A 17,736-nucleotide genomic window follows, 5' to 3' on the forward strand; every position below is an offset into this window, starting at 1 on the left:
ATACACACATTTGGTTAGAACCGTAAACTAGCATAAATCGAACTAGAATTGGCGCAAATCAAACCGTACGGTTTTAGTAAGAAATTTAAGCCGAACCGCACCAAATCGAAGCGTTGATATTTTTCTGTTCTGGTTTCGATTTGAGGGTGGAATCGGACCGAGCAGGAGCGTGCCCACCTCTATAACCCATTTGAAGAATAAACAAAAGGAGAGAGGTGAGCAACATACAGAGGAAAGGAAAGAAAAGAGGAATGGAAGAAAAAAAAAAGAAATAAGAGAGATGCATAAGAAAATTCCAATGAGGCAGGCTACAGAGAAGAGAGAAAATAGTGAGAGTTATTTTGTACCCCTATTATTTTTTATAATAAAAGAAAATAGTACTTCTGCACCGAGAACGTATACACACTTGTCGAACCTCGTAAATATTGTCTTATTGCACATAAATCTCCATGATCACAACATAAAAGTAACATACAAATTGAAACAATAAAACCAATTTGAACGTCAGCCATATGGTTTTGTGTCTCCCTCAAATTAAAATTTACCAACAGTACTGGTTCATAGAAAATTAAAAGGATAGTTTTCATTTTACATAGTGGTTATATATGTTGTTTCCACTGTCACGTAATTGGAGAAGCAAACAAGGTGCATGGTTGTAACTAAGTTACCACGTGAAAACCGAAGAACGAGATAATTAATTTCAGCTTTCTCTCGATCTCCCACAAGAAGTACTATAAATTCCAAATTTTCATCGTTAATATTCAGAAATCAGCGCACCGATGTACAGAAAACTACAACCAAATTTGATGGGGGCCACCGACCATGGAGCCTTTCCTCCTCTAGATCTGCAACCAGTGCACAGTTCCTTTTGAAAAACCTTTTGGAGGAGCATGCACGTGGCAATGCACGTGACGAGATGCTTTTTCTCTGAGCTTTGTGCATGCATTGCGTGCATGCATCATCACTTAGTTTCGCGTCAGTCTTTTATCACGCCACCCTGACACAGTGACACGTTGAGAGTAGTACGTGTCTTCGAGCAGAGATCTCTATCTATAAGAACCCACTCACCCTCCTTTGCTCTGTGCTACAAAGAAATAAAGAAAGAAACAATCGGATTAATTTCAGCTTATTTTTCAGCCATTGTTGTTGAACACATAAACCTTACTCGCTAGTGATGGAGAGGAAATCATGCTTTGGGCTTCTGCTTCTGCTCTTCATTGTCTTGGCTTCACGTAACTCTCTCTCTCCCTCTCTCTGTCATATATGTTATTTTATTATTTTAGTTGTTCTTATCAAATAATTGTAAATGCAGAAGAGATGGTGGTACCAACTGAGGCAAGGGTTTGTCAATCACAGAGTCATGGGTTCCATGGAACATGCCTCCGCCACCACAACTGTGCTCTTGTCTGCAGGAACGAGGGTTTCTCCGGTGGTAGGTGCCGTGGCCTTCGTCGCCGCTGTTTTTGCACTCGCCTCTGTTGATGATCATCTTATCCAGTGATAATGTTATGTTTGTTCTGTGCATGCAGCTGGGAACATTATCAATAAACTAAGTTCTCTTCCATGCGGTCCATTAAGGGAACTTGATCTTAACATGAATTCTTGTTAGTTGTGGACTTTGTTATTTTTCTTCTCAATTGAGTGAGTATCCCTGATCATCCTCAGCCTGATTTTCTTCCTCAGCAATGGTTAAATTTGGAACAAAATTACATTTTATTACCTCAAATTTTGGTCACGTAACAAATTCATATATCATCTTTTTAAAATTGTAGTATCATACATGAACTTACGTAAATGTCACACATTTGCTAGTCACTTGATCAAATTGGCCACTTAAATGCAAGACCCGTCTTTTTGTTGACAGTCAATTGCGCCCCTTAGATAAAAGGGAACTTTAACGAAAAGCACCTGGTACTGTTCACTTTAACGAAAAACCACATTTTTACACTAAAAAGTCAATCCTAGTACTATTCACTTTACCCTTTATTTTGTCCTTATCATTAAAATTCAAAGTTTTCAAGCCCTTTTCATTAGTTTTCCTTAGATAAAAACTATAGTGTAAAAGGTAATTCTGAGGATATTAAATTTTTTTTGTTGACGTGGCAATTAATTGCTCCCCTTAGATGAAAGCTAAAGTGTAAAAGGTAATTATGAGAGATCAAATTTGTAAGTTAAAATTTTAAGGAGGAGGGGGAGGGCGTCAGGTAGTCGACAGCCGGCACTCTTCGATTACGTCGAATCCTTATGAAAATGAATCCAGAATGACCTGACAGCCGGCACTCTTCGATTACGTCGAATCCTTATGAAAATGAATCCAGAATGACCTGACAGCCGGCACTCCTCGATTACGTCGAATCCTTATGAAAATGAATCTAGAACGAAATCGCGTTAAAGCTAGGGCGTCACTCGTAAGTGGCGCGCTGTGTGGTCCGAGCACAGTGATAAGTGAGCAAGGGTCGCTGTATCTCCATCGGCATCCAGATGCAGTGTTAAATGAGCAAGGGGGCCATAGAAACTTCTTTTCGAACGACTCCACTCAAAGTTGTTTGGGAGCATATGCTCCTATCAACTTTACACAGGACACACAAAAGAAGTACTTTGATCCTATTGGACGGGGGAGGGTGAAGAAGTTAGGACAGAAGGGTAGAGTTCAAGATAGTAGAATGCATTTAGGAACATGGAATATAGGAACCTTAACGGGAAAATCTATGGAAGTAGTGGAAGTTATGGTGAGGAGAAGGATAAATATTATGTGCCTATAAGAAACTAAGTGGGTTGGTCTTAAGGCAAAGGATCTAGAAAACTCAGGGTTTAAACTTTGATATTTGGGCACAAATAGAACGAGAAACGGTGTTGGCATCATCGTGGACAAGACCTTGACACAAGATGTTGTAGATGTCAAGAGGGTAGGAGATAGAATCATGGCAATCAAGATTGTAATAGGACAAGAACTCATCAATGTGATTAGTGTTACGCACCTCAAGTAGGGTTGGATACGAGTTCAAAGGAGAAATTTTGGGAAGACCTTGGAGACTTGGTGCAAGGAATTGCCCAGACGGAGAAGTTATTTATAGGAGGAGATTTAAATGGACATGTGGGCAGAGAGACAGGCAACTATGGAGGTTTTCATGGTGGCCATGGTTTTGGGGAGAGAAACGAGGATGGGGAAGCTATCTTGGATTTTGCAATGGCATATGATCTCTTCTTAGCCAACACCTTCTTTAAGAAGAGAGAAGAACATATGATCACCTACAAGAGTGGGTCGTCAAAAACACATATAGATTTTCTTCTAATGAGGAAAGGGGATCATATAACTTGTAAGGATTGCAAAGTTATACCGGGAGAGAGCTTGGCTAATCAACATCGCTTGTTGGTGATGGATGTACATAGCAAATGAGAGAGAAAAAAGAACAAGACTTGGAAGTGCCCACGAACTGGATGATGGAATCTAAAAGGAGAAAAACAAGCCATTTTCAAAGAGAAAGTAATCACCCAGTGTGTGCGGGATAGAGAGGGGGAAGCTAGCCAAAGGTGGGATTCCATGGCTAGTTGTATCCGAAAAGTAGCAAAAGAGGTATTAGGAGAGTCCAAGGGCTTTGCTCCACACCAAAAGGAATCTTGGTGGTGGAATGAGGAGGTACAAACAAAGGTGAAGGCTAAGAAGGAATGTTGTAAAGCCTTATACAAGGACAGGACCGATGAAAATGGTGAAAGGTATGGAAGAGCGAAGCAAGAGGCGAAGAAAGCTGTGAGAGAAGCTAAGTTAGCGGCTTATGACGATATGTATAAACGACTAGATACTAAAGAAGGAGAGTTGGATATCTATAAACTAGCTAGAGCAAGGGAAAAGAAGACAAGGAACCTAAACCAAGCGAGGTGCATCAAGGATGAGGATGGAAAGGTTCTTGCTACAGAGAACGCGGTCAAAGACAGATGGAGAGGTTATTTTCAAAATCTTTTCAATGAAGGACATGAAAGGAGTACTTATTTAGGGGAGTTGAGTATCTCAGAAGAGTGTAGAAACTACTCCTTTTATCGTCGAATCAGGAAGGAAGAAGTGGTTGTAGCTTTGAAGAAGATGAATCATAGAAAAGCAGTGGGCCCAGACGATATACCGATCGAAGTGTGGAAAGTCTTGGGAGAGACAGGTATAGCATGGCTCACTGACCTTTTCAATAGGATTTTGAAAACAAAGAAGATGCCAAATGAGTGGCGAAAGAGCACTTTGGTGCCTATCTACAAGAATAAGGGCGACGTACAAAATTGCATGAACTATATGGGTATTAAGCTAATGAGTCATACAATGAAGCTCTGGGAGAGAGTCATTGAGCATAGATTGAGGCAAGAGACATGGGTTTCGGACAACCAATTCGGGTTCATGCCAGGGCGCTCAACCATGGAGGCAATCTATCTCTTACGAAGATTGATGGAAAGATATAGAGATGAGAAAAAAGATTTACACATGGTCTTTATAGATTGGAAAAAGCGTATGATAGGGTCCCAAGAGACATTTTTTGGCGGATTTTAGAGAACAAAGGAGTACGAGTAACATATATCCAAGTTATAAAGGATATGTATGAAGGAGTAAAGACTGCCGTAAGAACTTATGAAGGACAAACCGAAAGCTTCCCCATAACTGTAGGATTACATCAAGGCTCATCCTTAAGTCCTTACCTTTTTGCGTTGGTAATGGATGAGTTAACAAGACATATTCAAGATGATATTCCTTGGTGTATGCTTTTCGCAGACGATATAGTGTTGATAGATGCTCAGGAAAGGGTAAATGCGAAGCTTAACCTTTGGAGAGAAGTGTTGGAATCTAAAGGTCTTCGCCTAAGCCAATCAAAGACAGAATATATGGAGTGCAAGTTCAGTGCAAATGGAGGCCAAAATGAGTTAGGGGTGAGGATCGGAGATCAGGAAATACCAAAGAGCGATCGTTTTCGCTACTTAGGATCTATCTTGCAAAAGAACAGAGAATTAGATGGAGATCTTAACCATAGAATACAAGTTGGATGGATTAAGTGGAAAAGTGCATCCGGCGTGTTGTGTGACTGCCGTATGCCACTGAAGCTCAGGGGAAAATTTTATAGGATGGCAATAAGGCCGGCGATGCTGTATGGCACAGAATGTTGGGCGGTGAAGCATCAACACGTACACAAAATGGGTGTAGCGGAGATGAGGATGCTTCATTGGATGCGTGTGAAGGAAATATTGTGAAAAACATGTTCATTTGAGCAACATCTATAGCATGCAATTAACAATTAAAAGGCGGAATCACGCTTGCATGCACTAAAAAACAAAACATTAACCATGAAATTCAAAGCCTAGTATATTGGTGAACCTTGACTCAACTTAAAACAACATTTGTTAGTTGAGAAATTATACATTTGTAGATTCCTCGTTGCATAAGCAAAGGCTAATCACCCAAAGAGAGGGCCTCCATTCCTTGCATCTTAGATCTATGGATTTGGATGGATGAAAATGGTTCTCCAAGTTCCCAAAATTGAGAACCTCTAAGTCTCTTCACCAAGGTTAGATTGGAGAAGAAATGAGTGACCTTGGAGGAGAAAGATTACTATCTAATCCTTCTAAGGGGGCCGGCCTCTTAGAGAGAAAAGAGAGAGATATGTTCTCTCCAATTCTATAAAAGAAACCCTAAATGAATTTTGGCTATAAAGTCATATTTATACCTTTATTCATTGAGTGGCAAACTTGTAATTAAGTCCAAAACCCACTCCTTTAACAAAATGGCCGGCCATAGGGTTTCATTGGGCTTTTCAGGCCTTTGTGAATTATTTTTCATTAAGTTGTCATACAACTTAAGTCAATGGGCTTGACATTCGAAGCCCATTGGGCCTTGAGGCCCAAAACTATCCCGAGGTCTTTAACGAACTTATTCGTTTGATTAATTAACATATTAATTAATCCTTGCCATAAATAATTAAACCATTTAATTATTCTTACTCATCTCCATTGTTTCTTCAATCTCGACCTTACACGGTGTACGATCCATTAGGTTCCTTTTAGTGAGGCAGTGGGCGATTAAAACCATTTCAAATCGATTGTGAATTGAAACTTACTTTCAATTCTCCCTTTGGTGATTATACACGTTTAAGGCTTCCACAAACCATGAGTGACACCTAGCAGCATATCATGGTTACCCAAGCTAATCAGAAGAGGTGGAGAACCTATTCAGTTTAGGATTACAAATGCAATACGGTCTTTCTCTAATACAATACTCTTGACCACATTGTTTGGTTTGATAGTTTATTCATGTCTACTATCCAATGTGATTCGTGTGCTTATATGATTACCTTGAATGTGATTTGGAACGACTTCCTAAATCTCATTCATACTCTGGCCAGAGATTCTTAATCATATCATAGAGTATTCTCCCTCAAACGGTTTGAAGGTTAGAGATCCCTTGTTGCGCATTCACTTGCCTCCATGGCTAAGTGGCTTAACCCCGACGATGCCGTGGACACCCGCGGATGGGGTGACTTTGACATAATCAAAGATCAAGTACCTAACCACAAGACAACTATGATGCCTCAGGTCAAGGGACTACTTTGCATTATCCCAACCATGAGTTCTCATGTGACATGAATATGAGAACTCTTCGTTGATCGTGTTCAGTGAACTCATTCTCTATTGAGCACCTACGTACTTGTCTTGATGTCACACACACCAATGACTTGAGACTAGTCACTCTCCCTGAGAGAGGACACAGCACGTACTGATCTTAACGGACTATCAATGCCCAATTGGCAATCCTATGATCAGGAACGTTTAGGATGTGTCTACGAAAGAATAGTCTCATGAATCTAACTTCTTTAGATCTCATTCTCCCAATCACATATTCCTTGGACTTATCGTTTAAGCGTATAACATTTATATGAGACGGCTTAAACAATAATATTTTCCCTTGATATTAAACTAGATTAGTTTAACATGTGAAATGTCCGTAAAGTATCATCATATGATTGGTTTCAGGGCACATTTCCAACAGCGTGGACACACGAGAAAGGATAAGATTAGGAATGAGGATATCCGAGGTAAAGTAGGAGTAGCCGAAATTGTAGGAAAGCTGAGAGAAAATCGGTTACGGTGGTTTGGACATGTGCAAAGAAGGCCTACTGACGCTCCGGTTAGAAGATGCGACTACGGGACAGAGGTTCAGGGCCAAAGAGGTAGAGGAAGACCTAAGAAAACTTTGGATCTAACAGAGGTCATGACACAGGACCGATCACAATGGCGTTCTAAGTTTCATATAGCCGACCCCACTCAGTGAAGAAGGTTTTGGTGTATCTAACACAATACGTTGAAATGAAGCAAAGCTTATTTATTGATATCCCCGATAAGTTGCAAATATGTACATATACATGAGTCAAAATAAACAAACAAGAGGGAGCCTTCACAAAGGTTGCTTAGGAGAAGTTTCAGCAGTCGGTAGAGCCCCAGACAGAGAAGGCACCGGAGGGGGATCATTCGGAGCCTCAGTACTGGATAGAACCCTAGAAGGAGGAGACATCAGAGGTTGATCATTTGGAGCTTCATTACGCGATACAGCCCCAGAAGACGAAGGCAATAAATGCCTTTGGAACAAACCCACAAACCGCTGATGATCAAGTAAAACCTGACCATCAGATTCCTTCATCTGGTCAAGCTTCCTCTTCATGTTTGTAGCATAGTCATGTGCGAGCCGGTGCAACTGTTTATTCTCATGCTTGAGCCCTCTAATCTCCTGTTTGAGACTCATCACTTCAGCCGCCAATGATTCAACTTGGCGGGTTCGAGCAAATAAGTGTTGGGCCATATTAGACACAGAACCTGCACACTGAACACTCAGAGTCAGAGAATCCTTAACAGCCAACTCATCAGATCGTTGGGAAAGTAGTCTGTTATCTTTGGGAGTGAGAAGGTTCCTGGCCATCACCGCAGCGGTCATATCATTCTTCATCACGGAATCCCCAAGGTAAGAGGACCAGTAGGGGATAAAAAGGATAGGCTCCATATGTTGTTTGGGGAAGGCGTGGCTGCCTCTTCAACAAGGTTCAAATCAAAACGACGGTCGGAGGGGCCAGACATTTTCAAAGGTGTTGAAGAGATAAGAGGTTGGACAAATCAAGATCTTAGAAGTGCAAGAAGGGAGCTTCTACTAGTGGAGATTCAAGTGTGCTTTGGAACTTAATGCCAACCTCTATAAAAATCTGCACTCGACGGAGCTTCAGAAATCGAAGAGGCGCCTGCCCAGAAATCGAAGAGGCGTTTGCTTTCTCAAAAGCTGGGCTGCTCAGAGACCATGAGGGCCGATCTCAGAAATCGAAGAGGCGTTTGCTTTCTCAAAAGCTGGGTTGCTTAAAGACCACGAAGGCCGATCTTAAAAATCGAAGAGGCGCTTGCTTTCTCAAAAGCTGGGCTGCTCAGAGACCACGAGGGCCGATCTCAGAAATCGAAGAGGCACCAGCTTTTTTCAGCCTTGTCAGCACCTGTCACATGCACACTCAGCTTTGCTGAAATTACGGGCATTCTGTTGAAGATTTCTGGTGAAGTAGAAAGCACATGAATCTTACTGTTCAATCATCCAGTTTCCACACGCACCATCAGCTCATGGGTACCACATATAACTTTGCCAAAGATATCTGACAAAGTTTAGACACGTGAAACTTGCAGCTCCCACTACATCGCTATGACCAAGAAGGGTAAAAGAATAGCAAAGAAACAACACTAACAAAGTTTAGACACATAAATTTTGAAGGTCTAGCTACCATATTACTACCCACAAGGGTAAAGGAACAGCACCACTACTGGATAATTGGAAAGTCCCTGTGTGTCAACCTCTGCGCTCCGTGGCAAGGTAGACTAGCAAACATGCCCATCCTTTACTCACATTCGAGAAAACACTCCCAACAAGATTGCTTGCTCCAAAATCGAAGAAGCACCGCCCTCTGAATCTCTAGAGCTAGACTCCCAACATGATTACTTTCTAAAAAATCGAAGAGACACCTTTCTCCGAATCTCGAGAGCCAGACTCCCAGCAGGATTGCTTTCTCAAAAATCGAAGAGGCACCGTTCTCCGAATCTCGAGAGCCAGATCCCCGACAGGATTGCTTGTTCGAAAACCGAAGAGGCACCGCTTTCTCAACTTTGAGAGCCAGATCTCCTTAGATAAAGCTTGTTTGTAATCTTCAAACGCAACATCAACTTTCCAGATACCACAGACTACTTTTTCAAAGTGCTCTGACACACGTGAAACTGGCAGCTCCCACTACCGTGCTATGACCAAGCAGGGTAAAGGAATAGCATTACTACTTGTTGTTAGGGAGACTCCTATATATGTCGACCTCCATCCTCAACGGACAGGCAGACCTGCAAAAATGCTCAACCCTTCCTCATATATGAGAGGGCACTCCCAACGAAGCCTCTCGAAATACTCAGGTTTCTTTCCCCCAGATAATACCTCTGCAAACAAGCTACACCAGAGCAAGAATATCTCATATCATCAGGGTTAAAAGCAAGAGTATCCTATATCATGCTTTTTCCCTGTCTTTTCCTTTAGCCTTGTTTTTACCTGCAAGACAAGGAGAAAGAGAGCAATCAGTCAGCACTTGGAATCAAGCTTCCAGTCAGGAACTGACTGCCTGGAACCCTTTAACTGATTACTTACCTGGCATTGCTCTCGAGTACTCATCTTCAACATCTTATGCTTCTAGAGAAGATACCACATCTGCCTGAGGAATAGATAGGGAAAATGAGAAGGATACAAGGAAGCATGTGGAGACAAGCGTAACAGAACACGTGCCGATACATCCACTACTTTGTCAATAACAAAAGTATCCCATATCAGCAGGGTCGAACGTACTCTAGATTTGATGGACTTGTTTTGACCCTCAAATTCTTCAGTCGGCCTTATACTCTGCAGGAAACCAGAAAACCCTCCAGCCAAGTTCAAGAATAAGCCTGTGGAAAGTTACTTCTTCAAAAGCAAAAGTATCTCATATCATCTATTCTCCTTTTTCTTCTCTTTATCCTTCATGCTGCCTGCAAGATAGGGAGAATGAGAACAATCAGTCGGAACTCGAAATCAAACTTCTGATCTGGGACTGATTGCTTGGAGCTCTGATTGCTTACCTTGTCTGTCACCTCTTTCAGCAGATCCCCTATCTCGGCGACTTGGGGGACTCCTACTACATGGTTTGTATCGCGCTTGACCAAGCCTGAAACTACAGGTAAGCTTCAAGTGAACTTGATACATTACCTTGTGCATCTCCACCAGTTAAAGATACCACCCCTGGATGGAGGAAGAGTACTTCTAGAGAAGATGCCACATCTACCTATGAGACAGCTAAGGCAAGTGAAGACGATACCATCAGGCTAAAGTCGATGAGCTGGAAGCTCAGAACAACAAGATAGCGATGAAGAATGAGATCCTCCAAGAGCAGTATGAGAAGGTCTTCGAGATGCTCCATGAGGCTAGATATATTAAAACACACGAGCTCATCACCACTGTGGAAGTCAACCATTAACTGGGTGCCCCCCAACACGGAAGGTCATTTTCCCTCAACATGGGTATTCCTATCAAGGAGCGAGCTACTCATCGAAATGGCGACCAACATGAGACTTCTTTCAACCCAGTTGCTTCGACCCGAAGCAGGAGAAGTGGAGGAAGGCACCTCCTTACAGAAGGAGTGGAAGGATCGAAAGCCATCTTTCGCAACTGTCGAGACTTCCTAAAGCAACGTCGAGACAATCCCATCCATGTAAGCTCGAAGATCAATGACCCAAGGGTCTCTGAAAGACTCGATCCCTTCCCATGTCCCAGGCCAGTTATCAATTTGGGGAAGGGGAAACAAGTCTTAGAGGAACACAAAAGTATAGGGGATTCAGAGATATTCCGACAGACATACCTTGGAAGTCAGTACGGCGAGTCCAGGGAAAAATCACATGCTCTTGGTCAAACCTTCCTACTTCCAAGAGGAGATGGAGATTTATGAAAGAAAGCTTCAGTGGTACATGACTCCACTCAGGACCTTCTTGCCCTACAGCTCCTTAAGGAAGTAAACAAGTTAAAGGCCGAACGACAAGCTAAGATACCTGATTGGAACCAACCTAGGCCTGGCCCTCTTACAAGGAGGATCCTTGACACTCTCCTCCAAGTAAAGACAAAGCAGGACCTGATTGAACACCTTAACCTCTTTGAGATCACCATGGCATACCGGATGCACACTGACGAAGTGCGATGTCTTCTCTTCCCTTCCACCCTATTTGACGGAGCTCTAAATTGGTATTGTCGTCTTCCATCTAAAACGGTAGACTCATTTGAGGAATTGAAGAAACTGTTTGTTTCTCAACACTTTTTCCAGACCGATCGCTTGCACTTTACGGATGACTTGTACACTATTCGCCAGAAGCCAAACAAGTCATTATGTATGTATGCTGGCTGCTTCAGCCATAAGTATTCCTGTTGTGCCGAGGCAGACAATAAGACTGCCCTCAAAGCCTGCACGGCAGGCCTACGTGATTGTTTCTTCAAGTACATGATCAATGCCAACACTTGGAAGACTTACTCTGAGGTGATGGCACATGCTTACAACTATGCCTCTGCCGAGGCAAGGACATATCAAGGGAAACCCCCACAGCCACCCCTTATCAACAAGTAGGGAGTGGAAGCCAAATCCAACCAAATGAGAAGACCTCGACCTTCCAAACGGCAACGGTGCCTCCCCCTGCTTTACTTAATACTTTGCCAAGTCAAGAGACATATCAACCTCAAGGCAAAAGGAAAGATTTCCATCCTCACCAGTCTCATTTTAGTAAAAGGAGTAAGGGACACTATTGCGATAACCAAGGGTATCGCCACGATAATGCCCGCCCTCAGGTAATTAACACAGTGGGCCAAGCACGTGTCAGGACAGGCCCTACCCCGAGGTATGAAACATACACACCTTTGAATGCCACATGCGTGGCCATTTACCCCAGCATAGCACACCTGATACCGAAGCTAACACCGAGGCAGTCGGGTTACAAGCCCACGAAGAACACGGGCACGTTTTGCTGCTACTACGAGCATAACGACCATGATGGCGAGAAGTGTATCATCATTTGTGATCATATTAAAGCTTTGGCATGTGAAGGAAAAATTGATCGATTCCTTCTTCACCATTTAAGAGATAACCGTAACCAACGCCAAGTGAATATGATATATTCCATAAGCGGCGGCACACCCATATCTGAATCTTCCAATAAGGCCATGAAAAACAATGAACGAGCTTTAAGGCCTGGCCACCAAGTGTTTCAAGTGGAAGACATCAGGGGAGGCAAGTATCAAAAGCCTAACTGGGATCCAATATGTTTCTACCCTGAGGAAGAAAGAGGTATCATCTACCCTCACAACGACCCACTGATCGTGGAGGCTTACATAGCCAACTTTGAAGTACGACGAATCTTGGTAGACATGGAGGCTTCGGTCAATATCATGTTTGCTGAAGCTTTCAGGGCATTTAATGTAGTTGAACACTTGCTCGATCACTTGATTTTTCCTCTGATAAGCTTCTCCAGTGATATTATGCAACCTTTAGGGAGCATACACTTACCTTTCACCACTGGTACAGGCTCTTACACAACTACCATTACCACTAACTTCTTGGTGATTGATTGCCCAACGACATACAATGTTATCTTTGGACACACAGGCATCAATGATCTCAAGGCCATGGTATCCACACATATGTTGTTGATGAAATTTCCAACCCTCTATGGCAATGGTTACATCAGACGAGATCAACTTAGTGCACGGTCATGTTACAACACTTTGGTTAAGCAAAAGCACCTGCCTGTGCCTAAGGAAACATTTTCCATACATGACCAAGTCATAAAGACTAGCTCGGATGAAGCCAACTTGGATCTTCACAGTGGCAACAGTCAACCCGACGATCCTCAGGATGACTCTTTCACCCAGCCAGCACAACCCGCTGATGCGTAAATTAACTTAACACACAAATTAAACCCTCTTGTTGACAATTGTAGTATGGATAAATAGGGATCGTTCTGGACCGGGGATTAGGAGGGATTGCTAATCTACTCTAAACTGACTTAGAAACACAAAAATAAACTTAAAAACACTTAACAAGACTCACAAGACTCAAAACAAACTCAAAAGACTCAAAACAAAAAACACTCAAAACTGCCTAAAAACACAAACTGGGCAGTTTTGAGCTCTAAACACAATTTGGATGAAATTTGGGTTTCTAAAGGCTCAAAACACTTAAAAACACAATCTAAGACAAGTTCTAACTAATATGACTTAACAAAGTAAAGGGGGTTTGGTTTTGGACGAAAATAAGTAAATTAAAACAAGAACAATTTAAACAGATTCTTAAGCAAATTTAGGTGAATTGATGAGATATGGGGTAACTAGGGAGTTCTTCTCCACACATGACACACTTGCATTCAAATTGATTTCCAATTGCTTTTCTCAATAAGTCGTGAAACTCAATACTCCAGGTTAACTGTGACATCACTTTTTTAACCTTCAAGTTCTCCTTAAGTTAATGAATTGGATGGGAAAGCACATACAACAATTCAAAGCATTCTCTAAAAGTCCCCTACGTGAAAAGCACAATAAAGGTACAATCAAAGATCATTAAGTTTCATGAAAACTATAAGCATTGACGAGGCAATTGTTACTATGAAAAGCATGAAACTTTTGCCAAGAATTCACTTAACACGATCGTTTATAAGCGACCTCCACTACTTGCAAATATAAGTTTGTAACTATTAGGTGAAACTCCCTTATATTTTAGCTTCAAATCCTTGCATGAAAACTAAGTGTGCACTCTTAATAAACATACAAGAATAAGTTATCAATCAAATGGTTAAGTAAATTGAATTCACAACTTATGAAATAACAACTGAAGGTAATCAATTCATAATGCAAATATAATCACGGTTTTGAATAGCCCCCTAGCCAAGAAGGGCTTAGTTCCTCATGTTCGCAAAACAAAGATACATAAACTTAAACATTGAAAACAAAAGAAAGATTACACCTAGAAACGCTCCAACAATCCAACGTCTTGAATGGCAAGCACGTCCAAGGGTCTCCTTCTTTCTTCTTTGCTGCGACACAAGGGTGTTTGGTGATGATTTGTGGTGAATTGTGGTGGTGGATGGATGTAGGTAGGTTATGGTGAAGGGTGGAATGTGGAATGGCTGATTAGAAGAGAAGAGAAGAGAGCCCCCCCCAGTTTGCGGCAAAAAGGAGTTTTATATAGGGCTAGGGCACGGTTTTTATGAGTTTTAGGGAAAGAAATAACTTAGCTATTTTGTCCTATAATTAAAAGTCAGAAATCAATGGAAAATAGGCAAGTAAGGTGCAGGAATTAAAGAGAAAAGGAAGGGAAATTGGGCAAAGATTGTAGGGCAGATTTAGGAATGTGTTTTGAGGCATAAAATAGGTAAGAATCCTATCCCCTTGTATGGCAAGGCTTTAGAACAAAGGGGAATGTAATTTTGGGTCAGAAAATAGGTAAGAAAGAGGGGAAAGGTGTGGTTGGTTGCTTGAATAAAAGGGAATGTGGTTTTAAGATAAGAAAATAAGAAAGAAAGGATGCTTTTGTGCGGCAAGGACTTTAGGGAAGGTTTAGGGCTTCTAGAACAACCAATTAAGTGCCCTAATATGTTTTGGAATCCCTTTGTGGCTGGAACATAGGTGAGGAAAGATTAGGAAACTTCCAAGCCACGAATAGAAACTATCAAGAATGGAAACCTCCAAGAATAGAAACTTCCAACTTTAGAAACTTTGGCTTCCAATTTTGAACACTTTGTTCTTTATTTGTCTTGAATCCAATTCTTCACATCATCATTCAATCCTATGCTCATTTGATCTTCAATTTGGTCCATCTTCTTACCTCCAAGCATATGCAATCCATTTGATGCCCAAAACTGCTCCAAAAGGCTCCAAAATGCACATGTATGCATACTTTGTCCTTAAAACCTGAAATTGCACGAAAATAGCTTAAAATACTAAAATTACTAAGTACTAGCAACGTAAATGCAAGGAAACAAGCTAATTAAGTCGCATAAATATGCTCCTATCAAATTCCCCCACACTTAGCTTTTGCTAGTCCTCGAGCAAAACAAAACAAAACAAAACACAACCTAGACCTTCCAACAATTGTCTTAGGGATTTCCAATGCATATGACATGTTAAAAATCATCATCCCCACAGATTTGAGTCATCTTTACACTTGAGCACATACTTAATCATAGTCACCACTTACTAGTTCACAATTAACCAATTAAAACGATGTTTTGAATGTAGTAATATGCCTTAGAGAATTCGCTCAATTCCTTACAGGGTATGCACTCAATTTTCACTCAGATTTTCTAACTACACACCCTATACTAGTTATATGTGAGAAGATTGATGTAGACATGAAAACGAACACTCACATATATGTATTACAAAGAACGCAATTTCTGGAGTTAATAAGCATGTTTAGATATGATCTCATGAATGGAATGCTACTACTTAGATGCGAGAACCAGTGATATCATATGCTCATACCAATTCCAAACTCCACATATTGAAATACACAATACTCAAGATAGAAGTCTAAGGGTTGTAACGGGGCCAGGCATTTCGCCCGATATCATCTGTCATCGCTTAAGTATTAACCCCAAGACCAAGCTAGTGAGACAGAAGCGAAGATCTTATGACGTTGAACGGTAATGAAGACAGAAGTCGAAAAACTCAAAGGCATAGGCTTCGTCCACGAAGTCAATTATCCAACGTGGGTAGCAAATGTTGTCCTTGTTAAGAAGAATCCGACCAAGGAAAGTCTCCTGCTCCAAAAGGTCTTGTGGAGAATGTGTGTCGATTACACCGACCTAAACAAAGGATGCCCGAAGGATAGCTTTCCTCTTCCTCTCATAGACAGACTTATAGACTCTACGACAGGGTGTGAACTTCTAAGTTTCATGGATGCTTACTCAGGATACAACCAAAGCCTCATGAACCCTCCGGACCAAGAACACATAGCCTTCACTACTGACAGAGGACTATATTGCTATAAAGTCATGCCCTTCGGCCTAAAGAATGCAGGGGCGACTTATCAGAGACTAGTCAATTCGATGTTCGTCAAACAGATTGGGAAAAACATGGAAGTTTACGTTGAACCTCAACACGTCACCAACCTATCTGAAACTTTCACCATTCTGAAGAGGTATCGAATGAGGTTGAACCTTAACAAATGTGCCTTTGGCGTAGGCTCTGGCAAATTCTTAGGCTTCATGATAGGCTAACGAGGCGTTGAGGCTAATCCCGAGAAGATTAAAGCAATCCTCGACATGAAGGAACCGATAACTTCAAAATACATCCAGAGCCTTACCGGCAAGGTGGCAGCCTTAACTAGGTTCATCTCTAAGGCCACAGTCAGATGTGCTCCTTTCTTCAAAGCACTTAAGGGAAGTAAAAAGTACATTACATAGACTGATGAATGTGCCGAGGCATTCAAGAACCTTAAAGACTACATAAGTAAAGCCTCTCTGCTTTCTAAACCTGAGGTTTGTGACACTCTCATTATCTATCTGTCGGTATCAGCTTCAGTAGTAAGTTCGTTCTCATTCGAAATGATGGTAATGTCGAACGGCCTGTCTACTACGCTAGTAAGGCCTTACAAGATGCGGAGACATGATACTCTAACACTGAGAAATTGGCTCTAGCATTGGTCATGTTTGCTCGAAAACTTCGCCCTCACTTCCAAGCACACTCCATCATCGTCCTTACCAATCATCCTCTTCGACAGATACTCCAAAGTCCTGACACTTCGGGGCGAATGATCAAATGGGTGATAACATTAGGTGAGTTTGACATCTCCTACCAACCAAAGCCAGCTGAGAAGGGCCAAGCAGTGGCAGACTTTATCGCCGACTTCACATATCATGTTGACATTGTTTCTACGCCTTAAGAAGTGGTTTCATTACACTCGAAAGCTCAAAAAATAGAACCAACAACCCCAGAATGGAATCTATATGTTGATGGCTCGCCCAACCAACAGGGTTGTGGAGCAAGACTAGTCTCTACGACCCCTGACAAAGTGGCGATAGAGTATGCTCTTCGTTTCAAATTCAAAGCGTCGAACAATGAGGCCAAATATGAAGCCCTCCTAGCAGGCTTACGTTTGGCCAAACACCTTGGGGTTAAACGAATTGATATCTTCAGCGACTCCCAATTGGTGGTTAACCAGGTCACCAATAACTTTGACACTAAAGATAGCACCATGGCAGCATATCTGGCATAAACATAATTGTTGCTCAAGTACTTCCACTACCAGATCACCTAAATTCCTCGAGCGGCAAATAGTCATGCAAATCCTTAGGCTTGCCTCGCCTCAGTGGTGGAAAACAAGATTGGGAGAAAAATTCAGGTCGAATTGTTGGTAGCACCAAGCACCATGGCTACGGAAGTGTGCAACTTACAATAGGGGGATAGTTGGATTACCTCGATTTATAGATTCCTTGCTCATGGCACCCTTCCAAATGATAAAGTCCAAGCTAAGCAGATTCGATACAAGGCTACCCGTTACTTGATCATCAATGACCAACTCTACAAGCGGGGTTTTAACCTACCATACTTAAGATGCCTTACACCTACGGAGGCGGAAACTGTCCTTCAGGAAATACATGAAGGAGTCTGCGGATATCATGCTGGATCTTGATCCCTAGCACACAAGG

General features: G+C 41.8%; 1 protein-coding gene across 1 annotated transcript; it reads left to right on the forward strand.

The window, feature by feature from the left end:
* Positions 1-1,070: 1,070 nt before the first annotated feature.
* Positions 1,071-1,658, forward strand: LOC126597245 (defensin-like protein 1). Its single transcript, XM_050264029.1, has 2 exons — positions 1,071-1,232; positions 1,313-1,658. The coding sequence occupies exons 1-2, from the start codon at positions 1,175-1,177 to the stop codon at positions 1,480-1,482; spliced, it is 228 nt and encodes a 75-aa protein (XP_050119986.1). The 5' UTR covers positions 1,071-1,174; the 3' UTR covers positions 1,483-1,658.
* Positions 1,659-17,736: the final 16,078 nt, after the last annotated feature.

This window comes from Malus sylvestris, chromosome 13 (assembly GCF_916048215.2).
Source record: "Malus sylvestris chromosome 13, drMalSylv7.2, whole genome shotgun sequence".
Lineage (NCBI taxonomy): Eukaryota > Viridiplantae > Streptophyta > Magnoliopsida > Rosales > Rosaceae > Malus > Malus sylvestris.